At 46.7% G+C, this 24800-nt stretch overlaps 2 protein-coding genes across 5 annotated transcripts in view; one reads left to right on the top strand and one right to left on the bottom strand.

The window, feature by feature from the left end:
• Window positions 1-1525: 1525 nt before the first annotated feature.
• LOC119400139 (cAMP-dependent protein kinase regulatory subunit) lies at window positions 1526-24461 on the bottom strand. 3 transcript variants are annotated; one of them, XM_037667119.2, is made up of 11 exons: window positions 24260-24461; window positions 13135-13308; window positions 11589-11680; window positions 9914-10022; window positions 9728-9826; window positions 8875-8934; window positions 8725-8785; window positions 7295-7416; window positions 7084-7165; window positions 6150-6336; window positions 1526-5142 (listed from the first exon to the last, which is right to left on the bottom strand). In XM_037667119.2, exons 2-10 carry the CDS (start codon window positions 13267-13269, stop codon window positions 6164-6166), a joined length of 933 nt encoding a protein of 310 aa, XP_037523047.1. In that variant the 5' UTR covers window positions 13270-13308; window positions 24260-24461; the 3' UTR covers window positions 1526-5142; window positions 6150-6163. The 3 variants fall into 3 exon arrangements, with proteins under 3 accessions (XP_037523047.1, XP_037523046.1, XP_037523048.1); XM_037667118.2 differs by lacking the exon at window positions 24260-24461 and adding an exon at window positions 23015-23255; XM_037667120.2 differs by lacking the exon at window positions 24260-24461 and adding an exon at window positions 16478-16685.
• LOC119400138 (leukocyte receptor cluster member 8) overlaps window positions 23471-24800 on the top strand; it is a 36043-nt gene continuing 34713 nt past the window's right edge. The window contains exon 1 of one of the 2 annotated variants that reach the window (XM_037667117.2): window positions 23471-23738. In XM_037667117.2, the coding sequence (XP_037523045.1) occupies window positions 23686-23738 (53 nt within the window). In that variant the 5' untranslated portion in view covers window positions 23471-23685. The remainder of the gene's footprint in view (window positions 23739-24800) is intronic. The other variant, XM_037667116.2, reaches the window with a different exon arrangement.

Below are 24800 nucleotides of genomic sequence, written 5' to 3'. Positions count from 1 at the left end.
GTCGAACGCCGAACTAGTTAAGACCGATAAATTATTCCTATATCGTCGTTGAAGTTTGCGCCTAAAGCTCTATGGTCGGTACGTCAGCATGACGTCAAAGATTTGAAATACCATGTTGGCTGAATGAAAGTTTGAAACTATGGCACTCAACATCCGGCTTCCCTAGAACATAATATCATCGATTTTTTATTGATAGCTAATTATAGAAGTCAAAGCAAACGGTTCCGGTCAAAATCTATGACGTCACGACGGGCTGTCGCGGAAAGTTGCGGGGCGGCGGCGACTCCAGCTGTCTTTGTACGCAGTGCCTTCTTGTGGCAAGTGCGGCATTTTCCTGACATTTTTGTTATTACAGGTTATATAATTTTACTCTGTAATGTCCCTCTAGTGTTGTAGTTAATTCGGTGACTGGAAGTGACAGCATAGCGGCGTCTTTGGGAACACTTTAGTGGCAAATGCTGGATTGGTAGGCATATATTCATGGGCGCCGCCATCTTGGGCTGATAAGCGATTGTTTTGCCGGTTTTCTACGTCGTAATATGAAATGATCGTGGTCATGAAACGTTGAATGTACCTGCCCAAGCGTTTTCGCGGGGGCTAGTTCACCGTAGCACTGTTTATTTGATACGGATACAAAACTACAACGTTATCAGTCCAAGATGGCGACGCTTGAGCGCCATCAGTGGAGAATTGCATTTTTCGTACAGTTCATCGGTTTCCTTCGGTCCCGCACAGCATCTACGATGAAGGTATTACGTGACGTGCCATATTTAATGCACTTCCGGGGAGATTCCTGCCGGAACTTCATGACGTCACAGAGTTGTGTGACGTCATAGAATTCGCCGGGTAACGTCACCGAGTGCAAGAAAACGGACTCGGAAATCGCGCAGTTACGTGATGTCTTTAGTATAACATACTTTAAGCGCATTTATGCAAATTTATTTTCCACGGCTCATCAGTGGCTAGTTTTGTGATGTCACAAGTACCGAGTGCAAGAAAGCTACTACGTCTTTGACACTGGCGTATCCAAGGGGAGGTGTCAAAACCCCCACGAAATTTTATCATACAAACACATGCACGAACCAACATAAATGGTGGTTGATCGCTCCCCCCCCCCCCTTCTTTCACCTCCAAAAATTTCTGATTACGCTTTTATTCTCTGACATTTCAAAGCTACATTTTGTTAAAAATGTGGTTAATTTGGCAGTTCGGAAAGCATACACCAATCTGTACGGGCTCGTTTCTTTTTCGATTTTGTGTGTTGCACAGGACCAATCTTGAAACAACATAGTTACACAGCTTCACTTCACAGCAAGAACAACTTTGCATTATCTATATTCTGGCTGCACTATATACAAGTGGGTGCAAGTAGCAAACAATACAACTCCCGCTCTCAAATGTACAAGAAATACATCCTGTTATGTTCAAGTGTTATAGCACAAAAACCACAACCTGTTTCAAAGTGCACTTCAGTCCTTGAATAGTAAAAGCACTCACGAAGAAACAACGTTAGTCACAAACAATTTTTTTTATTGATACCACTTTTTGTTTATTTTACTCTAACAACAAAATCTTCTGCACGTCTCCGAACATTTGTCCAAAAAGAAGCTGTTCAGGGGGGGCTTTGCAACAAACGGGTCGGGCGTGGAGGAGCAAGAGAGGAATACAACAGAAAAAAAGCAAAAAAGAAAAAGGAGGCCAGGCCTATATTCATTTAAACACGAAACGGCACGCAAGAATTTATGCATACATATACATTAAAATAAAAGAAAAGACAATTGAGACGGGAGTAAGCGCACATCTCGACGATAAAAAAAATGACACTACACCGTTCCCGACAGAATGGGTCTCGAGGCATGAGAAGAAAGACCTCCCTATCAGAAGCCCGTACTTGCACTGCAGCCTGTGGAATGCGTGGCTCTTAGCTGGTACTCTCGACATGATGCACAACATATAGAGTCTATCCATCATCAGAAAGGTTTTTGAAATTCTAATTGACAAGGAAGACGGTTTGCAGGTAAGATGGTCCACCAAGAAATGGCTTGTCGAGAAAAGGAGCAGTGACCAATTCAGTCACCACTCCGAAGCGATTACGACGATCCTAGCGTGCAAGTCGGGTCAGTACGCTGCAGTCGAAATAATTTTGCGATGTGGCCTTTCACGTGCTACCGGGCAGCGAGCACGACGCAGTTCCGCGAGTTTGGAGCCAGCCATGCGTTCCACAAGCTGCGAGACGACCATGGGCAGTTTTGGAACCCTTGACAAGCCGCGGACGCATGAACAGTACAAATCTTTTGTCTCGAAGGACTGCTGTTGGCTTGTTAGAAATGCGGTGTTACTGGAAACGCATTTGCTAGAGAGAGAGAGAGATAGACCACACAACAAGGACCTTCAGTGTGCGTCGTTTGGAAATAAAATGGAGGTGGGGAGAGCCGTTAGCAAGACGTTGAAGACCTTACCGGTGCCGCCCTCAAATGCTAGGTTCCGCACTCTGTTGGAACGCATCACACTGGGCATCTTGTGCCAAGTGTGAACCTTTCTGACAGTCCCTAACTGCAACAACAAACTTAACGACGTGCCACGGGTACTCTCTTTAAGTACTGAAGACGACCGTAACCACAGTGATGGAAAACGCGCTGTTCGCGACAACGGCAGCGGCTGGCTCTTAGCATTACTGGCGGCTAATTTGAGGGCGACAAATTGGGGGGCCGCATGGCCCGGCTACCCTGAAATACCACGGACGTTGCATACTCGGCTAAGATGATGGGGGCATACTACGCTGCCTGAAAGGACACTGGCTAGTGTTTCGTCCTCTGCGGCACATGGGTGCATTTCGGGAGTAAAAATTAATCTGCGCTATGAGAGCTGACACCCTTACAAAACAATGTCGAGTGCACTGAAAAAGAAAAACACTGCGTCTAGAAGATGACTGGTTGCTTTCAACACATTTTCAACACCGCATCAAGGCGACCGTCATCAGACGTACAAAAAATGAAGACGAGGTTGAGACGGCTAACTAAGTCAGTTCCTTCACAATGTGAGACTAAGCCTAGACACAATTATCTGCAAAAAAGAAACCGAAGTTCTGGTGCGCTAATACAGACTACGGCTGGTCAATTGAGCCTTCTGTTAACAGAAACTAGGCACAAAGTTGCGATGTCACCGGCTGGGGCGATACAAGCTGCCTAGTAGAGACCGACCGATGGTCTAGTCCGACATAACTTCGACAAACCACTGCCACAAACGACTTCGTAATGAGACGGGAAAAAAGCCACTCCCCTCAACAGCAACCACAAGGCAAGAATAAGTCAGGAGGAGATCCCCTCAATGGCCTAGCAATTCGATGCTGCAAATGCGCTGGCTTTGCATTTACGGAATTCGGTGCAACTGGAAATCGGGCAACTGCCCCATTGCCTTAACAATCAGGTATGTTGCAAGCCATCAGACGACTTCTTTCAATGTCTCCCTTTTAACGCATGTTTTTACGCTTCAAAATACTGCTATACAATCGCGTAGTAATTTTAACCCCCATTTCGGCATAAACTTGCGTAGTACACTATTACAGGTGTAAACCTTAGATAGCCTAAGTACACCATTACAGGTGTAAACCTTATCACTACACCCCTAAGAAGAAACCTTGCACCGAAAAGAGAGTAAGATTTTTGAAATAAAACTTGCACCCAAGAGGGAGTAAAATATGGAAAAAGGACCTCGCACCCCAAAATGGGAGTAAAGTGATAGGGGATTCATTTGCACACCCGCAAGGGTGTGACAAAAACGGACGTTTCTCCTCCTGCGTGTATTCCTTGCGCTGTGCCAGTGACGATGCGTGCCGACAAGACGTCACTCGAGAAGGGACAACCATGACTAGAGTCACTAAGTGGGAAATCTAAAACACAACTGGCCACACCGCCAAGACGGAAAATGCTCAGAAAAAAAAGGGGGGAGGGGTCTGGCTGCAGCTTGAAATGTGCGCCATAACGAAGCTCAGGAGAACTTGGTTGTCTTCTCCACACCCGCATGCACGCACACACACACACACTAGTGATAGAAAGAGGGGGGCACGAAACAAGCACATGCAAAGCTAATAAAACAAAGGGTAGTCCACCCGCTCCGTTAGAGAAGTCGAAAATAAGACAATCTGTCCGCTCCGTAGATGACAAACTTCTCCTCAAAGGCCATGTAAGCCACACATATCTCTTGTGCCTGCCTCGAAAAAAGACATAAAGAAGCTAGTTCTATGTACAAGTAAAACGACAGCAACGAAAATCACCGAGGCAAAAAGTCGAAGGAGAGTGTGCAAATAAAATGAGGCAACTGGGTGAGAGGGAGACTCACTCTCACCCTTTCACACCATTTCTGCACTCCTCTTTTGTGTGGCCATATGAGGTCACACAGCAGAGAAGCACAATGGATAGAGAAGAGACTGGAAGTTTCACGTGAAATATCCAGCCACGTAATAATAATTTTCTTGTACAGGTCAGTCAGTCGGCGCAGTATGGCTACAGAAGCGCGACAAGGTTACGAGCACAATGCGGTTACTTCCAGACTTAACGCGCATGCCGCGAATAAGCCAATACCCACCCAACCCGCAACTTTTTCTCAACGCCCAATAAAACACACTGCGCCAGCTTTTCGGAGCAGAACGAGTTCTCAAATTTACTACGATGGCCATCCTAACGAAATGGCTGAGCCAATGCGGTGAGGTCGTCGCGAAACACCAAAGGTGCCGTTCTCGGCGTACGCTGTGCGTAAGATGACCTGCGGCTCATACCGGGGCCTTGACAAATGGAGTAGCCAATCGAACGCGTAGTGGCGCGCAGGAATTTGAGATGCGAGCCGTCTCCGGCATCTCTAGAAGCCCTTGAGACGTCGGCTAGTCGCTTGCTACAGCCACCAAAGTAGGGTTACGTTCCAGTTCGAAGGCAGAGCCATGGTAGCATGAAAGAAGGAGCAGGCGGCGCTAAACGTTGCAGACGAGGAGGAATTTAGGGTGGGGAAGGGCAGGGGGGCAGCATGGGTTTCTCTGGTGCGCTTAAGCCATTTTGCAAAAGTGAGAAAACAGATTGGCAACTTCTGTTCTTCTGCGATGCCACTTGCTACCTTTTTCCTTTTTTTTCCTGTTAAACAGCCGCCAAATATCTGCAAAGAAACGGGAAAGGGAAAAGGACTTATGGCATGGTCTTCAGCTTCGGAGAAACTCGTTCTTGCAGTTCTCAAGTCCTTGGCCACTACAGCATAACTGTACCTTAAAATGGCAGCATTTTTTGGCACTACGGACCTTTTCAAGCACACTCATGAAACAAAAATTAACGTGAGTAAGAAGGTGTCTTTTTGCCCCACAGCGATCTTCATCTATCTTGCACGCCTTTCTTTTCATTATTGCTGCCCTTCCGGCACTTCGAGGTAAGGCACAGCATGCACACTATCAGCGGACATAGTGTCCTTAACATGATAGCGGCGAGCGCGCAGCATTTTCAAGAAACGAAATGCAAGCTGGCCAGATGATGATTATTGTTGGGGAACAAAAAGACGCACTCAATTTTTAGAGTGTGGTATAGCTAAAACTCTGTGCAATATGAATACTTGAGATGCTCAAAGAGCCAAGCAGTAAGATCAGAAATGACCGCCCCAAACAAATCTATTCTAGGGGTATTCACACACATTGTTTTCTCTTGGCTAACTAGAAGCGTTTGCAATGAGATTTCTTTTCATAAACATCGCAGCATGGTTGTTACGTTTCATGGTTTTATGTCCACCTTCTCGCGATTACATTTGTAATTGCACTGCCAACAAAAGTAGCGGTTTGCTCGGCAAAATCATTTTACGACAGAGCTGTTAAGCTTTTCATTACGTTGTGTGGTGCCACCAGAAAACTATCATCATCATGAACCGGCACGCGCTCTTTGTCTGCTGCGCCAATTTGTCCGGTGTGGGACGCAGTTAAAACTATGTTAATTAGCCCATAATAATTACAGCATTGCTAATTAAGATCTTGTTAATTGAGGTCATACTAATTAACGTCTTGCGAATTATGACTATACTAATTAAGACCTTGCTCTCTCTCTTGGCTGCACCAGCCCCGCTGATCTTTTAGGCTGGGCACCACAAATGCGAAGCCGCCCTTTTTTTTCTGCACGACCACTCACCGGATAAACGCCCTCTACACGGAGAGGGATATGAGGCTGTTGTAGTGGGTCATGTTGCGCTTGAGGATCTCGGCGCAGGGTCCCAACACACGCTCAAAGCGGGACCGGTCGAGCTTGACACACTTGAGGGGCCCACGCGACACCACTGTGGCCGCCCGCGGCCGGTCCAGCAGCAGCGCGATCTCGCCTGCAACACAAGGAATTTGACAGAAGGTTACGCAGTCAAACCTCATTACAACGAAGTCACCTCTTACAAGGAAACGGCTTCATTATACTGCATATTTGTAACAATGAATCAATGAAGAGGTTATTCTTCATTTACTTCATTATAAACGATAATTCGTTATATCGAGGATTGACTGTATATCCTTCTGTGAGACGTTATACTGTATATTCGTATAAACGTATATTCGTAACATTGAATAAATGAAGAGGCTATTCTTTATTTATTTCATTATAAACAACAATTTCTCATATCGAGGGTTCACTGTATATCCTTCTGTGGGACCTAACTGCTTTCAGGTAAATTCTTGTTACTGATCTGTATGCCTACGACCTTTCAATGAAACAGCAAACCGACCCTTCCGTGAGAAACAAGCTCTCTCTAAGGCCTCTAAAAATGCTATGTCCTACTTGATTGTCAAGAACTTGTGGCAAAAGCACAGCCTGACACCACAGAAGGAAGGGTAACTGCGCCTTACATTACTGCAATCGGAAGCAACCGCTTACCATCTGCACGGTGATAATGAAGACAACATAGAAGGAAGCAGCATTAGGGATAAAGTTATTGCAATTACAAGCAGGTTTCAAGAGCTGCAGCAAAAGCCACCTTGGTGCTGAAGGTGCTTTCACTGAACAAAGGTGCGTGCTTCCCGATACATGTCAATCAAGTCACACTCAGGACAAACAGAATGAAGGATTGGGTGTAGCGTACCAAAGTAATCAGAGGGGCCAAGCCTGCCGACCTCTTCCTGTGGCTCGCTCTCGGATCGTCTCTGCAACACTGATGCTGAACCCTGCGAGGGGAACGAGAAAAAGCGACTAATGGTCAAACCAAATCGATCTTGGTGAACTGCGATGTCACAGGGTGCATGCAGGTCGCAACTGCATCGACAATGTTACCATGCACATGCGACACTGCTCACCTCCTCAATGATGAAGAAATCATCGCCGGGCATGCCTTGTTCCACAATGATGTCGCCATCGTTGAATGTGACAGGCTCGAGCGCATCGGCCACTGTGAGTCGCTCCCACTTGTCGAGGCTCTCTGTTGGACAAAACACCACAAAAGAGTTTTTTAACAAACAAAAAATACCACCACATGCCGCATAAACACCTTGATTTCATAACGAAGCTGTCCAATCGTACCTTACATGGGCAAATGCAGCACTGCTAGACACATTGGATGGGACTACTGCTTGATAATTATACGACGCCTCGAATTGTGAAGGTTTTTTAGATGCGAAGTACCTTAAGGCGGAGCTCAATCTGGTGGTGGTGGTGTGCGGCGTGACCACCCTTACTGAGCATGCGCATACCCTCTCCACTCACCCTCTCCAATTCCCCTCTCTACTTTCCCTCTCCCTCTCCCCTTCCCCTCTCCACTTTCCCTCTCCCATACCCATCCCCCTTTCCACTCTTCCTCTGAAACGCGGGCTAGACATGCCGAAATCCTCTCCTGCGCAACGCCGCGGTGAGCTCGAGCGCATGCGCGTCCCCTCCCCTTCTCTCCCCTCTCCTACGCTGCCCCCCTCTCGCCCGCCTCTCGACCGCGTTCCCCGCTCGCCCTGTGAGAATTAACGGCCAGGCTAGATGGAAGATACGATGCGCGTAGCATCCCTCTTCGCGTTCCACGACGCGAGGTCGGTAGCATGCCCAACGATCGCCAACAGAACGCGATCGTGCAAGTGCTCCGGCTTCGCATCGCCTCATGGTCCCCTTTAGCGGGAGATGGTGTAATTTTTTTTCAGTATATGTATGCGAGTAGTTTGTCCATAGATTTCTTGTTGTTTGCGGATACCGGTTTACCGGAGTTGTTCACCACAGCAGCAAAGCTGGTACCGACACCTGGTGGTGTTTTGTTGCACTACAACACACTCAAAAAATCTTTTGCTCTCAGCAGTGTTCTTGTGGAAACAAAGTTGTGAAAATAATGTGAGTTTATCAATGCTTTACACGAGCAGTTGAGTGCAATGCATGAGCCACTGCAATATTCGCTTTGTATATCTCTGGTTAGGCTCTGACATTGCCTATCGTGTATACTTCTCCGCTAACTCATAAATATGCAATGGTATGTTGTCTCATCATCATCAGCCTGTCTCATGGCCACTGCAGGAGGAAGGCCTCTTCCTATGGTCTCCAACCCACCCCGCCCTACACGAGTCGATTCTATGTTATGCCTGCAAATTTCTTAATTTCATGGCTCCATCAAACTTCTTGCCGTCCACGGCTGCGCTTTCCGTATCTTGATATCCATTCCGATGTTCTGACTGACCATCTGTTCGTAAGAAGTCGACAGGCAAACTAAACGTCTCCATTTAAAACTAAGTTTAGGAAAAGGCCCACTCACACTCACCCAGAATGGAGACTTTGCTAAGAAATTCCTCGTACATTTTGCGCTTGCGGATGGTGCTTCCCTGGAATACAAGTGAGAAGGTGTAAGCCAATGCGATGTGATGCAAAAAAGCATGCAGGACCAACAATGTTTTGCTGGCCGTCAACTCACCATCAAGATTCGTCTGTACGTGTCTCGGTCGATCGCCCAGAGCTTGACATCTGTCTTGGCCTGCAGTGACGGCAGCGAAAAATTCTAACATCTACCAAGTTGTTCAACGGTGTTAAACGACATATTTCAAGCCAGATGCCTGACACAAAAGCTTTTTAAACAACAATGAAATACTAAAATTTTAAAGTGTGATGCAGTGTCAAGATTTAAAATATAACCAAGTGCCGTCTCTAAAATAAGTTTGGTAAGTGATAGAGTTAACAATAGGAAATGAAAGCTTGTTGACTGCTTACTTCGCACTGTTTCGCAATTTGCTACGCACCGCACAGCAAACATGGACCAACTAGCTAAGCAACAAGTAGAGATTTAACGTACAGATGGTTCCCATGCCACACAGTTACTGTCCATAAAGTACAACAATGCTAAAGAGCTCTTATGTAACCATATCTCCTCCCTCTAAAACTTCGATCAGTTATATGAAAAGCCACCTGGCAGCTCAGGCGCCTGCAATGCTGAAGTGAGTTTCAGTACCGGCGCAGTCTGATCAATCAATCAATCAATCAATCAATCAATCAATCAATCAATCAATCAATCAATCAATCAATCAATCAATCAATCAATCAATCAATCAAATCTCCTGCCTCCTCTAATACCCTCTCACTAGTAAAATCTAAGGCCTCACAATAGCTCAGGTTTCCGCAATACTCCAAGTAGCTACAATATCAGCACTCTCTCTTCAATTCATTAAATGCTTTCTTCTTGAAATTGACGTCTACGGAGCTATTCTACGCCGTGCAAACCATAGGTAGCGTTACGTTGCAAACATCCTGTAACGGAGTGAATGTGGACGCACCTTGACTGTAGCCGCCCGAGGTGTTCCGTAAATTAGGGCCAGCTCCCCGAAGCTTCCGTTTTCCGCAATCGTGGTGACGTGCTGTCCGTTGACATACACCTGGCAAGAGAACGCATTGACCACAGTGAGTGTGTATTCGTTTTCCGAACTCAAGAGTTGAGGCGAGTGCCGTGAAATGCCACTTACGTCCACTTCCCCTTGGTCGATGACGTAGAAGTTGTCGCCCTCGTCCCCCTGCTGGATGATCACCTCGCCCGCTTTGTGAACCACGGGAAACATGGCGTCGAAGATGTCGCTGCGGGCAGGTGCAAACACGAATGATTTCTTGAGACGTGAAAACATGCAGTGTAGAAATATCGGTTGGCACCACAATATTACAAAGCATTGTTCAACTACAGCTAATCAGTTAAAAGGGCCATGACACCCAATTTTCGATCATAATCCGTGCTATGTGGATTAATCCTTGTGCGTTCCCGAAAACAAGCTGGCGAAATTTTAGCGCATGTTCTCGAGCACTTCATTTATAATTGAATATTTTTATAAAGACGCAGGCGGCCTGACAGTCAGGCAACAGCATACCTGCCAACCTCACAGCATGAAAATTCGGGAGACCGCAGCGGGGCGGGGGGAGGTTCTTTTTGCATAGCAGAAATTACTGAGACTGGAGACTGACATCAGAAAGGAATAAGGATGTTTGTTTGGGCTGCTTGAACCAAACTTCTTTACTTGTGAAGGCACCAAGGCAGTTCACAGGCGCACATGGTACAGAATCCGAACTTGTCACCTTTCCACGAAGTCACAAAGCACGGAAACCCAGCTGTGTACGAGTCCAGAAACAATTGCAACTACTTTGACTTTGACGCCGTCATCGACCTTCTAACTGAACTCTGGAAACATGCAACCCACCCGGCAGACAGCGTAGCGTACAAAATGTGGGGGCCAAGATGGAGACGCAAAAGTTCTGGCTAGGCTTAACGGAAACGACTGCCGCAAATGAACTGAACGATGGCCGGAGCGGCAAGATTGCGACACGCGGCGCTGTTTCTCCGAAGCACGCCGATATCGAGAGTGCAAAGCACAATGGGGGCCGCTTACTTACTGCCGGTATGCCAGCCACCCCTCCTTTGGAAAATGGAATGTGCTCGACAGTCTCGTTATCGGAGCGCTCGTGCAATGCCGTGGCTCCGGCCGCCATGCACTTTTGGCAATCTTTTTCCGTTGAGACTGTACCTTTTCCCCCGCCTTCTTTTGGTACGGTGGCGAGCGCTTCTCACGGCCAGCCGGCCAGCCTTCGCCCAGATGCGCAGTGCCTAGAATGTACTCAGCGGTACTCTACGATATGGTTACAATGAAATAGAAGTGTGGTGGCAAGTGCTCTTCCACAGCACCGCCACAGCAGGAAAGGCTGACGTACGCACATGATTTAAAAAGAGAAAAAAAAAAACCCGCCTCTGCTGTGGTGGCCACTTTTCGGGAGATTCGGGATGACATTCGTACAATCGGGAGATTAGGTCCAAATTCGGGAGTCTCTTGGACAATTCGGGAGAGTTGGCAGGTATGCAACAGTGACTGGCACACTTGCGAGCTGTGACATAACAAGCTGCTTGATGTGCGAGCGTCTGCATTCTGGTGAACGATTTTGTTCCCTAATCAGCTGTGTGCGCAGTCGAGCCATTTAAGCTTTCTTAAGCTTAGCACTGAAGTCGAACGATTTGCAGCAGCGAGAACATGGGCAAGACTTCAGAGTTTTAACATCCTCATGGCACCGTTTGTTGTGAATTTTTGAAGTGCCATCCTTCAGTGGAAGACTTCAGGCTATAGTTTGGTACAAACTCGTAAATTTGCACACCATGCAACTCACCTCCGCTCGTTGTCGTCCAAGTGTGAGAACAAGACGTTCTTCTCGATGGCCTTCGAAAGTGCAGCCATGGTCTTATAGTCCTTGGGCACCATCTAGAGCGTGTAGCACAACAGCAACAATCAGTGCAAGGCACATCGTGGTGTGCCGGCAAAAGTTTGTCTTCAATCCCAGACAATTTTGCTAAAGACCTAGCTGTTCATCTGACTAAATGTGTTATGCAGACTGTGAACTTATCTACAGCTTTCCATTTAGCTGTAGGTATTTGACAGCCAAGTATGCATATTTATGGGAAGATTTAGTTAAAGGGACACTAAAGAGAAACAATGAATCGGTTTAGATCGATAAATTGTGCTCTGAGAACTCCAATGTCGGTAATTTCGCCATCATAGGTTTATCAATAGAAAAGAAAATCAAGCTCAAAGTTTCATTTTTATATTTCGTGCCGAAATCTTCCCACATGACGTCACGGATTTCAAAGCGTATTTATTGTATTTCGGTGCCATTGGCTCAACAAAATTACCCTATACTTGTTATGTTAAGTCTATGGCCCCCTCAGAGGCTAATGTACTTCATTTTTACCGATTAGGAACTATGCAGTCCCTAGTAGGAGCCGTCAAAACATGCGACGTCATGGCAAATAGTGTCGAAACTTCGAGGTGCCATCGCCACCCACATTTTGTTTTTGTGCGTTTTCTCGCTTTCTAAGCATCTTCTCACAGCAAGCGTGGTGCTTTTGGGATTGTGAGAGTATTTTACTAATATGAGAAAAACCGTTTTGCTCTTGAGTGTCCTTTTAAACTAGTAAAGTTTTATGGCCAAGACTGACAAACATTTATTGGCATTCTCATCCTGGATGAATGTTTTCTTGCATCAGGAACAATGTGACGGAACAAGTAACACAATACAACAAAGGGGTGTTAAACAGATTCTCCTTACTTTGCGACAAACAATTCTGTATGATTTCCTGGCAAACCTCACTTTTTTTTGCGGCTGAAAATTCTTCTAATACTTCTTCCTGTAGGCATGTAGAGACACTTTCAACCGTTGCTCTCTCAGCAAGTAAACTTCGGGAGTCACCATTTTTAGGTAGTTACAGAACCAATAGAGAGTTCTCGCTTTTCTGTAAACTCCTTACCATTTGCGGAGATCGGGATACTGGTGGCGTAGACAGCAATAGCAAAGCTGGTAACAACATTATTGTGTACAAATACAACGTATTAAAAAAAAGTTTGTGCTGCATCAGTTTTTGTCAAAGGAAAACCCATGGAGGAGCTGCTAATTAACTATTATCTCACTAACGAGCATTACACCAATGATATAAAGAACATGTAAGTCGCTGCAGCGTTAACTGGGTGTGTTTTCGATTACAGTCTGCCTCACGAGATGTTGCTGCCAGCGTCATTAACCCAATGAGAACAAGACGTTCCCACACAAATGACAAGAAGCTTACAGACAAACGAAAATTCTCTGATAACAGCTTCGCAGTAAAACTTTATACCCTAATGATACTCAGACAGAGCAGTCATAATGGTGGTGTGCCACGGACCTTTTTGACGTATGACGTGGCGTCCTCCTCAGAGTAGGTCTCGGCGCTGACCGCCCCACGCCGGCTCCGCTGGGGCGGCACGGGCAGTGGCGACAGCTCATCCTCCTTCTCTTCGCACGGAGGTGTGGTCGCCATGGGCGAAAGCTGCTGCTGCTTGGCTCTTGTGGCCGCCTCCTGCATAACGGCAATGTGGCATCGCTTAGACACACTTGGCAGGTATGCTTAGCAGGTATGCATTCCCTAAGTATGGCCAGTACGTAGGCCATAAACACACCCATACATAAGTTGTACGCACAGATGAAGTCGAATTGACTGGCGCAAATACTCGGACAGGGACGAAGAACAGAGGATGCGGACAAGCGCACCTTCGCGACTAAATTATATTCTTCCGAGAGCACATGCCTCACAACCCTCAAGCATGTGTACAAGACCAAAGTAATGAAAGTCATCTGATTTGTAGGGACACCATTTAATCAAATCCTATCAACCAGAAAGCTATACCCATTCTGATAAATGGTCACTGGAAGGAACGCTGATACATCGATCACCAAATTTCTGCATATACATAGCCTCAGCCGATTCCCGAGCCACTTCGTCTTTACTTTTCCGCAAAATGCATGCATTGTCCGACAGAGATTCACACGTGCATTTCTTGCAGTGATATGGCAAATGAGATCCTGTCCCATTTCTGATGGACAAGGTGTGCTCTGCAAAACGGTCACTAATACACCGGCCAGTTTGGCCAATGTACAGACTTGCCCACCTCTGCAGCATGCTAGCAGTCGCTGTGCACATGCGTGCGTACTTTCATTAATTTCGCCGTCATAGGTTCAATATAGCGCGGCAAAACGAAGGCCAAAGTTTCATTGCTGGATTTCCCGCTGATACCTCAGCGCATCCCATTTCGAAGTCTTCACTTGCACTTGTGGCCCCACTGCCCTACAAATATGTTCGCAAAGGCCAAACTTTTCTTTTCCTTGACAATCTAAAAGAGGTTGTGACGTTTGACCTTTTGGTCCGATTAAGCCTTTACGGTCCGTTGTCGGGCCCCCCTGGACAACAGGAACGCGGCCACAGCAGTCCATTGCCACGCACTGCTGGACAAGCTATTTCATGTGCATGTTTTCTCGCCTGCATTACGTGCCTTCTTAAAAGAATTAGCAAACTTCTCTTACTTGAGCTTTACTCTATTTTTTTTTTTTTAGTTTCACATCAAAATGGATGGATGGTGGACAAAGGTTTCGTACCGCAAAGGGACCGCAAGAAAGCAAAATGCTGCCACTTTCATAACGCACATTCTTGTTCAGCCATAAAAGCCAAGCATGCAGTGCTCTGTCTAGCCCTCACCACTGCTGCCGCCACAGCTACTCCGGCTGTTTTGCAGATGCGTGGTTGCAGTCGTCCATCTGTGCCATCTACAGTGCTAACATTTCCGCGACGTTGTCTGAAGACACTGCAAGCCTATGCAGCCAGAATCCAAAAGCAAACACTTTCTGCTACACGTCAGTTTGCAAGTAGGGAGTGTGGCTACTTACGCAAGTGCGGCCCTGACTCAAGCGTGCATAGAATATTCGTGAGATCGGCAAGCAGGTGCACGCGTGACAATGAGGGTAAACGAACGAATCATAAATCAAGATGAGGATCAAGACTCCCCCCGTTGTACGCAGGTCAAAGAATAGCACAAATGACTGACAACAAATACAGCGAGATTGGTGGTCGCCACATCGTACTCCCAACACTACCCCTTGTGCTCCGGACAGACAGTTCTCTAACACACTGAAAACCAATGGGATGAAACGAACTCAGGTTGCGGAGTTTCAAATGCAAAGCAACATACACAGTCAACGACGGATGCCATAGTATGGGAGGGAAGGCTCTGGAATAATTTTGGCCACCTGGAGTACTTAACCCTTTCAGGTGCAACCTATGAAGAATCAAATCTCAGGCTAGAAATATAGTACACTTTCATTTTCAGTTATATTCATTTTGAGCAAAGAAAAATTATACTTTTGACTTGGCTCATGGAAAGCGGCACGTAGAACAACTCGTCGAACACGTTAGTGCCTTGAGCGAAGCGATCATTAGCAACAGTACACTGCAAAATGAAGTTAATTGAAGACACTTATTATGCAGGAGATTCAATTCATCCAAACCTCAATGCATCTAGCTCTTCGCCACTAGTCTATACATCTAGCAAAAATGTGTACAAAGCGCCTCAAAGGGTTAATTGCATCTAAGCCCAAGTACACAAGTGTCCTCACATTCTGGATCCCCAAGAGGATGTGGCTGAGTGTAACTGTTGCATAATTAGGCTTGAATAAATGAATGGGTTTAAAGTATATTAATGCCCTGAAAAGGCACTTGACAGTATTAGCACTGTTCTTGGATATCTTGCACATTACTGCATAATCATTCTTAGACAGCTGGCAGCTACAAGGTGCTGCGAACACGAAATTGAGCTGATTCATCAAGCTCTCGAGGCCGTATAAGATCTACATGTCTAAGTTCGATCCTTAGCACTGTACCTGAGTGTATTCTCTATGTAGAATAGACACACACACAAAGCTTCTTAACAACGCTAGGGTAAAATGGCTTCCCCGTAACGATCCATGCTAGCCTAAGATATTCCAAGCTCGAGCCATCTGCCTGTCACTCTTCGAGAAGGTCAATGTAATTTGTTTGCATCAAGCGTGTTTGGTGACACCACTCCTAATGACAGTGAAAACAGTTCAAGGCACAGAAAAAAGAAAGTTGCTATCTGCTACCTGTAGGTTTGTTTCCAGAAATAGATTCCCTTGCTTTTTTTTTTCTGGATTGAAGGTGGCATACCCACACACAGTGACTGTATCCCAAAAGATTATTACAGTCCTAATTTAGGCACACTGAATTACTTGATAATACCTAGGTGCATCTTTTTGCGCAAGTTGGGTCTGTATAACTGCGTTCAGCGGTTAATGCTGCTGCCTTTCTGCAGCTGGAGGCCCAACACAACAGGTGGTTCAAGGCCAGATACAGGCTTTTAAGGCATTTTGCGTACGAAGAGGCCTTCCATGAAAGCCTAACTTTCTAGCGGAGATAAAAAGCCAAAACCTTGCGCACCCATGTATTCCGAGTAAGGCACACAGTGACACTGATAATCTCCAATGCGCAGCACACACACAGCAATCTTGAATCACTCATTAGCAGTCACCTAACAAGCTGCCTTAAGTGGGGCACAACACACTGCTGGAATTGGAGAGTAGAGATTGCACACCGACGTATTCCGAGGAAGGTGTGCGGTGAGGCTGATGCTTTTGCACAACACAACACATGCGCAACAACCATTTAACTGCCGGATACTCACAAACGGAAATTTGACGAGCAACTAGCCGAAGGTACGCTCGTGCAGATGTGACACGTTCGAACCGCGGGCTCGGTGCCAAGAAGGGGCCTCGAAAACACAACTCAAGGCAAAGCTGCAGCTGTACGTCTCACTCCCCCCAAGAACACCCAGCGGAAATTTGTGTGTCGAGGCACTAGACGCGCCGAAGAGCTTCGCACACCAACCTAGACAATCCACACGACAATCGCAACAACACAGGGCCCACCGCCGCTCGAATACTGCCCGATTCAAGGCCCTCGCAGTTCGCGAGCCACAGGTTACGAAAAGCCTCTGATACAGTTCAGCCACACGGCGCGCTGCCACCGACCGAACCCGCAAATAGACGCGTTATGAGCGCGCCGGTCCACGCAAAAATGGAGGACGCGGCTCCCCCCCCGTTCGGGAGGGCCGGGATGCCACCACCCCCGCCCGTGGCAACCTCAAATAAGAAGGCACCAGGGTTCTCCGCTCTCTTGGCATCGTCCCACGAATGCCACTGCTACCCTCTACTAAAACGCACCCCTCACTGCCTCCGCGTCGCGCAGCCCCTTCGTTTTGCCTCGACGACATCGAGCCAGCCAGCCGGCTTTGCGCACGCTACGCCTCCAACCTGCATGTATTTTTGAAAAGGTCCTCGACATGCACAACCCCCTCCTCCGTCAGATGCGTCCAGCAATGGGAGAGGGGGGTAAAAAGAAGTGCGAGGAGAAACAACTGACGAGAGGAAAGCCCACGCGTCCTGACAAACGTGGGCTCCACCACGACGGGAGCCGACCGCTGCCCTGGACCGTTACCGGGATGCCGACGCTGCGACAGCGGAATCATGGTGAGATGCCCGTTTCTGTTAACATCGCACTCAACCCTCATTATAACAAAAGGGTGGCTGCTCGAGTGAGTTGTAGCGTGTATTAGCACGGCACATGTAAGAAAGAAACACGACACACGTATAGAGGCAGGTAGGTGCTAAACTTCCAACAGTTGATTTCATGCCCTTCACACTCTTTAGAAGCCGAAGGCATAGCAGAATCGGGACAGGTGTGCGAACTCACCATCAATTTTCTTGTCGGGGAAAGGAAATGATATACCTCGGATTAAGAACACATGCAAGATGAGTTGTTTTCTCGTGCATGTATAAAAAGAGTCTGAAGGGCATGAAATAAACAGCTGGAAGTTTAGCGCCTGCCTGTCTTTAAGTGTGTGTCGTGTTTCTTATAAGCACTGTGCTAATACACACTACGCTCATTACAACAAAGTCCCATCTAACATAAAAAGAACTTTGTCATATCTGAAACCTCGTTATAGAGGTACATTCGTAACACTAGTATCTACGACCAGACTATTCATTTATTTACCGATAATTCGTTATATTCGTGTTTGTTATAATGAGGTTTAAGTATATAAGCTCTACTCACCAAACGTACGAGGTACAAGTGTTACGAAAGGTCATTGTTGGGCTTGTACCGTGTGAGGGCGCGACTGCAATGTGGGGCACATCTCTGCGAGACGGTTGCTGCACACCGCGAATTTCAGAGTTTCAAGAGCTTCAATGCAAGCGATGCATCTGATGTCTCAGTCCCTTTGATGCACTCAATACACATGGCTTACTCTCCAACTGTGTTGTCGGCAAGCTCAAAATTTTCATGTTAGTCAGTGAAACTTCTTGTATGTTCTCACTTGCTTTCACACATGCTGTAAACTATTGATAGCTTGCACATGACGATGCGGACGCGGGTTCTTAATGTACTGGTACACCAACATGGCGGCTTTGATGACGTCGAGGCAGCATGGCAGTTAACCTGCTTCAATGTGATAATGATGCCGTAGCAAAGTTTTGGTCCCCTGTGCATGAATAGCCAAGGAATCTACACGCAATTCATATGATAACATTAACGTGACATCACGTTAATGTTACATCTCACCGACACGGTGGTTTCATGATGTTAGTGCAAGCCATCTATAGAAGAGTTCAGAGGTGTCAGTTAAGGGGGGGGGGGGGCAAGGCCAACAGCCAACATAAGTTTGTTGCTTGTTTACATTAAAAGCAAGCTGATGTTGGTGTCATGAGGTGCTCTGTTTTGCATTCGCTTGCGCAGCACACACTATAAAATTGAGTTTAAGCATGTCCTTAGGTATATTTGCCATTGATATTTTGTAGGTGATGTATGGGCGTAAACACAAATCTATCTCACAACTTATCTTGCCATCAAAATTTTGTATCGGTACTTTAAGCTGCATCTTTCACAGATCAGTGAATGTGGGAAGCGACAGGCCCCTCCTTGACATAATTTTCATATGGCATGGCTCTCAAGTGCACTGAAATTATGATGCGGGTTATTCCAGCAGGGCATCATGTTGTGCACTATTTCACACAAAAACTCAAGTCATAGGTTGAGTGTGCAGCTCTGACGCACAGACACTCCATTCTGGAGCATCTGCTTAACAGTTAAGTACAGCCCAAGAATCAGCTGTATGACAAAGCTACGGCTGACACACAATATCAATCAATGACTTCACATCGCAGTGCTAACTACGATGTTTTCTCTTTTTTAGAAAGCTGATATCATACCCAGCTTGACAGGTATGTTACCCTAACTATAACTGCTCACAACTTAAGAACAAATATACGTTCCAACCACAAAACAACGGTGCACTTGTCCACCTCTGCAGAGAATCGTACCAGCTCGTTTTCGTTCAAAGTGCAAGTACTTTCTCTCTGCTAATGTAAATACTAGGCAAACTGGAAAATAAAAGTTCACCTTTTTCGAGCAAACTATCATCTTTGGCTGAGTACTGGTGTCCACAAATCTCTGATAAAATCTGTGAGGATGTTCATGTTATCAATCTGTGATAACAGATTATGTGGAAGCCAACTATCTCATTAGCACTAACTAGGTACCGTTGGCCGCAGAAATTTGCGGGATCTGCAGCGCATGGCACAGCGACAGAAAGCTGCCTCGATGGCCACCTACCGTTACACGCCGTGGCGTTGAGGCCATGGCGATAGCCTCAATGCCACGGCGTGTGATGGTAGGTGGCGCAGCAATGCAGTTTTCCGTCGTTCCACCACGCGCTGCAGATCCTGCAAACTTTTGCGGCCACGAGTACACCTAACAGCAGAAGTTCGTGAGATGCGCAAGGTTCGAGAAGGCTATATTCTCGCTTTTTTCTGGGAACATAAATCTCCAAAGGAATGCTTAAGCCTGTATTTCGTATGGCAACCTACACAGTTACCAGATATATTAGAAGCATTACGTGCTAATAGAGCAGAAATTCACATTTGTTGCAGAGCCAACGTCCCATGAACTTTTGCTGTTGGGTGTACGTAAGAAACTTGACCCTTTGAGCCACCACCTACAAAGAACTGCCTGTAAATGCTTCAAATTGACGCAACATTATTTCAAGGCACTCGATATTCAATTTTAACGAAGAAAACGAGCCCTTGAAATTAACACTTTTTTTCTTTGATTTATTTGTGTTATAGTAATTGATCCTAAAGAAATCGTAATTACATGTTTATCCTCAAGTCATTCATGCTCTCTTGTTGCATAAATAGAATCAAATGTCAGGCTAGAAATACCATGCGAATTCATTTTTGGTAACGTCCCGTGTACTTAGATTTAGGTACACGTTAAAGGGGTACTGACACCTTTTTTTGAAGGCGCGTTTACTCTGCCGTACCAACCTCCTGCATGCAGAGACGGCTCTGAGCAAGTGTAAAGCTCAGCAAATGCTGATAACATATTTTAATTTGATATTAAAGTCAATTTTTCCATGGCGCACCTACTGACATCGACATTAGCTTGACGTCAGGCTACAGTACTAATTCCGGTCTTGACGTCAGGCTACAGTACTAATTCCGGTGACTTCATGCAGCAGTCTCGCTAGTTGTGGTGACGTCAGGTACCAAAACTTCCAAGATGGCCGCTTGTGCGTCATCAAAACTTCCAAAATGGCCGCTTGTACGTCACCAACGGAGCCACAGCGCGGAGTGGCCGTGGAAACGTCACTATATATTGTTCGAGCACGTGACGAGAAGCTCATATCGTGTTGTGACGTCAGGGTACAGTAGGAACCGAAACTAGCTTTCAAAAACATACTGTAATTACTTTTCCAGGGCGCAGTCGCGCTTAGCACTACCTTTTCTAGGCTCTTGTGGGCTCAACCTTTCATTTGACGCAAAAAAACGACAACTGAAAATATTCGTGTCAGTACCCCTTTAAAGAACCCCAGGTGGTCAAAATTTCCGGAGCCCTCCACTACGGCGTCTCTCATAATCATATTGTGGTTTTGGGACGTTAAACTCCAAATATTATATTATTTTTGGTAATGTTCATTTTGAGCAATGAAAAATTACGCTTTTGTCGTGGCTTGCGGGAAGTGGCACGTCGAACTATTCGTCGAGCGCAATGGTGCCTTCGGCATAGTGAGTATAACAGTACACTGCACTATTAAGGTAAATGCAGACACATACATTACGCAGGAGGTTCAGTTCATTAAAAGGTCAATGTATCTCGTGGTATCTTAGCTACTAGTCCACATTACTAGAAAAAACAGGTGATGTACACAATTGTGTACAAATCGTCTCGAAGGGTCAAGTAAAGGATATATCAAAAGTCAAGACAACACCTTTACACCAGTGGATGCTGTATAGAGAGGCATGCCTGCTTTGACAGCACTTAATGTCAAAACTTTTACTGCAACAAACACATAGCAAGTTAGGTTCAGTTTTTTTTTGCAGCAATTGAGCTGTCATACTTTCCATCGACAATAAATTACAAACGTGCTTGGAAGAGACGGTAACTTTTGGCCGCTGAAAAAAAAAAAATTCTGGAGCCCTTGGCGCATAGTGAAGATGGGGCAAGCTAAGCTTGGAATGTGTGCCTGACGCACTACCTTCTTTCATTCCATCACACTGAGCAATGCTGTTTCCTTCGTCCATGCCGGCAATGGGAGCGTCATCCACGCGCTTAGCGGCGCAACACTTGTTTTTACAGGCAACAACGACGACGGTCATGGGTTCATACCCAGGCAACAATGAAATGCGGCAACGTGAGATGACAAGCCGCCTCGATAAAAGATCAGATATCCGTATCAGAGCCGGCTGAACGCCAGGAAGCCCACGATAAGAGCGTCAATTATTGAAAAAACGGAGTACGTACAAATACGCATATGTTACCGCGCACCATTGTGTGCTACACCCGATTTTTTTTCTTTTTCTTCCTTTTCTTGCGGTCACACCTTCAACGCCAATTTGTGGGGCAATGCAGGCTTCGCTTGATAAAAGTCGCAATCTGCGAAAGCGATACTGTAGACACACCCGCGAGATTCGTTTCTCTGACAGAAAAAAAAATCACTCCGATCGCTTCGTAACATACCGCAGTAGCGTGAACGCCTTTGAAATTAAGGTGTACATACCTTGTATTCTACCACGCAAACGGCAACCGAATAGCAAATTTAATTATCCCCACCTCACCAGCCGTTCGCCCCTCGCAACTTGTAAAAATAAATCGAAAACGAGTACGCGTTGAGATGGCAAAAGCGAAACCAGCAACACAAACAACGCGAGCTGGTCTGCATTTCTTCGATTCGAACGAAATCCCGAATGTAGACAACAGCCGGTCGGCCGGGGATATCAAGTTTTCCGGGAATCGGAATAACAGAACGAAAGAATGATGACGAGAAATCAACAACAGATTTCCGCGTTGCGCACTAAAACCACCGATCCCGAAGCGAACGAGTTAATCACAGCAATTTCGATGTTAGAACGCTCCCAACGCGAGATCATACACTTAAAGAGAACCTTACCAAGAGAATCTGCGCGAGAAAAAGACGTTTTTTTCGCTCTCTTTGTCTTATTTTTACACACAGCGGGCTAATGCACGCTTTTCAACCTCTCAGACTTCGGCCAGCACCGCATGCGGTTACAGTGGTGACGGTGAAACATATTTTAAAGAAGCAACCACTGGAAGCTTTGCGTTTGAAAACAGGAAGAAGAAGAGTGCGGGAGTCGTACTATTTATACGTCGCCTAGGCATCACCCGAATTCCATGTCTCCTTCGCCGGCAACGCCACAACAGCACACACGAACTACGGGATGGTGGAACACTCCGCCAGTACGGAATACTACCCGTCAACGACGACCTGCCACGGACGCGTTTTGCCTCGTTAATTTTATTTCAGTCGATCGGGGAGCGTGCGATTTCGCACAAGCACGGGACGGCGAAGGCGAGATCACGTTCGAAAGGCCTAGGGCATCGCTGTAAACTCCGTCGTAAGCGAAACCTGGGACGTCGTGGAAAAAATAAAACCACCGATCCGTTCACGACCGATCAAAGCCTCGCGACATGCGGCGATCGCTCACTAAGAGCAGTAATTCGTGCGATCGTGTGGATAATTCTCGAACCGAGAATCCGTGGCGTAATTTTATTGTTATTTGTCTCGCAGTCGCGTCGCTTTGGAAGCACAGCACCGAGGGAGGGGGGGGTAGAACGTTTCGTTTTCGGGTGGGGTGATCGTTACCTTTTCCAGGCGTGCGAAGTACTCCCGGAGGAAGGATATCGGGTTGTCCGGCCTGCTCACGCATAGCTGAACGATGCAGTCCTTCAGCAGCTTCTGGATGTTGTGCTTCTGCACGTAAAGCTCGCATTCGCGCAAGCTCTGCTCTTCCTCTTGAGTGGACGCCATCTTGGACTTGCCGTGCGCCCCCTCGTTCCTTCGCACGTCTGCCAGATTGTTTTGGCATGTTCCTCCGCGCTAGTCATTTTCGGTCTGCGGTCTTTGTTTCCCGACTTTATTTCGGAATCTCAAGACAGCGATCTACGCAGAAACTACTCGGTTTCTTTGCGCGAGTTTGCGTAGACCGCAATTTTACTTTAAAACCGATTAAAGCTCAAAGAGTTTGAACTACTTTTCGTTGCGGATGCATCAACCCGAATTCGCGAAAAACACACAACTGCGCATGCGCTCGGAAATCTCGTCATCTCGTCTCGCGCCCAGTGCGTGGCCTATCTGTGTGCATTTTGCCGAAGCGTGAGGAAAAAAAACCCTTTGTGCCTTTCTTCCAGGATCAAATCGCGTTTAATTCGGGGTTGTCTCGGGCTTTGATTTAGCTTTCGGTGTGTTTGAGTTTTGCCGCGTTTAATGTTTTCTAGGGCTAGGTCTTTCAGAAAAGCACCGCCTTCGTGTCCCTGATGGCCACCGCAGTGCAAGCGTTTGAGCAACCGCCGACACCGATTCCCTGGGAGTAAGTGATTCTTTTTTGTCACACGAGTCGTTTCTCTCTTCATCGAAGCCCTTCGTTAACGTCCGCCGACCGTGACATCAAAGATTCGTGTCACTAACGTAACGTCACCGCTACGAAGTCGACCACCCCAAAAAGTAGGCCTAAAAAACGTGGAACGACATTCCGGTATCGTGCTCAGAACTGTTTTGTTTGTTTGTTGTTTCTTCGTGGATGCGGCTCCCACTGCGTTTCAAAAAACGCAGCGGCGCATTGATAATCGTTGGCTGCTGCCGTTTCATTGTAAAGCTGTGCCTAGCGCCTCGACCTTTTTCTGTTTTCCTGACTGTTACGCGCCCGATCGCCAACGCACCGGGAACGATCTGAAATCGGCACTGGCCGCACTCTTTCCAACTTTTTTTTTTTTTTTTTTTTTACAGGAAGTTAGCGCCAGAGCATGCTGGCATGCTTCTGAAAAACAACCGCTTCTACCAGGTGCTACGCAGATCTAACCTGTCAGTTTTTTTTTGTTTTTGCTAGCTTACCTGATTCACGGTGGGGTGCCTTCCTTTCACGCAAGCCACTCGGTCAAAAACGTTCGTCTCGCTGGAGTGCCAATGCCTTATTACCGTTCCTGGCGGCGTTTTGCTAGCTGCTTAGTTGTCATTAACGGTGCCAACTCGTTAGCTAGCGTCGAGTGGGCCCTTGGACTTGCGCAGCTCAGTACGTAGTACAAGTAGCTTCCCATGCACTCTCCTCGAAAGCAATCGAGAGGTTGGAGGGGGGTGGGGGGGTAGGAGTAGAGCCTTTGCATTGTCTGTGCCGCAGGACTACAGCTAACCTCTTGCTGCTGCAGCGTCATAGCGAGCGAGACAAGAAAGAGCCTCCGCATCTGTGAATATGCCGCCGCGCGAGCTTTGTTCCGCGCCATTTTGTTCTTTTTGTTAAGTCGTCGCGGTTTTCTTTTGCTGGGGTAGAGGGAACAATACGACCGCTTTTCCGGAATACCCCTGGACTGTTGTAGAGATTTGACACCTGCGTTTTGTTTTTCTTTCTTTGGTGCTCTTGCTTCTACAGGGGTCTTAA

This window comes from Rhipicephalus sanguineus, chromosome 7 (genome assembly GCF_013339695.2).
Source record: "Rhipicephalus sanguineus isolate Rsan-2018 chromosome 7, BIME_Rsan_1.4, whole genome shotgun sequence".
Classification (NCBI taxonomy): Eukaryota; Metazoa; Arthropoda; class Arachnida; order Ixodida; family Ixodidae; genus Rhipicephalus; species Rhipicephalus sanguineus.
Note: the sequence above shows the minus strand (reverse complement) of the source record. Positions and strands in the feature narration are given on the sequence as shown.

What these genes read in the sequence shown, in the direction of transcription:
- LOC119400139 (XM_037667118.2), bottom strand. Translation starts at nt 23,179, where the DNA reads ATGGCGTCCACTCAAGAGGAAGAGCAGAGCTTGCGCGAATGCGAGCTT. An exon ending in ACTTCGCACGCCTGGAAAAG is followed by an intron (nt 13,309 to 23,014) that starts GTAACGATCACC and finishes GCCGTTATGCAG; the next exon opens with GAGGCGGCCACAAGAGCCAA. An exon ending in ATTTCTTCATCATTGAGGAG is followed by an intron (nt 7,166 to 7,294) that starts GTGAGCAGTGTC and finishes TTCCCCTCGCAG; the next exon opens with GGTTCAGCATCAGTGTTGCA.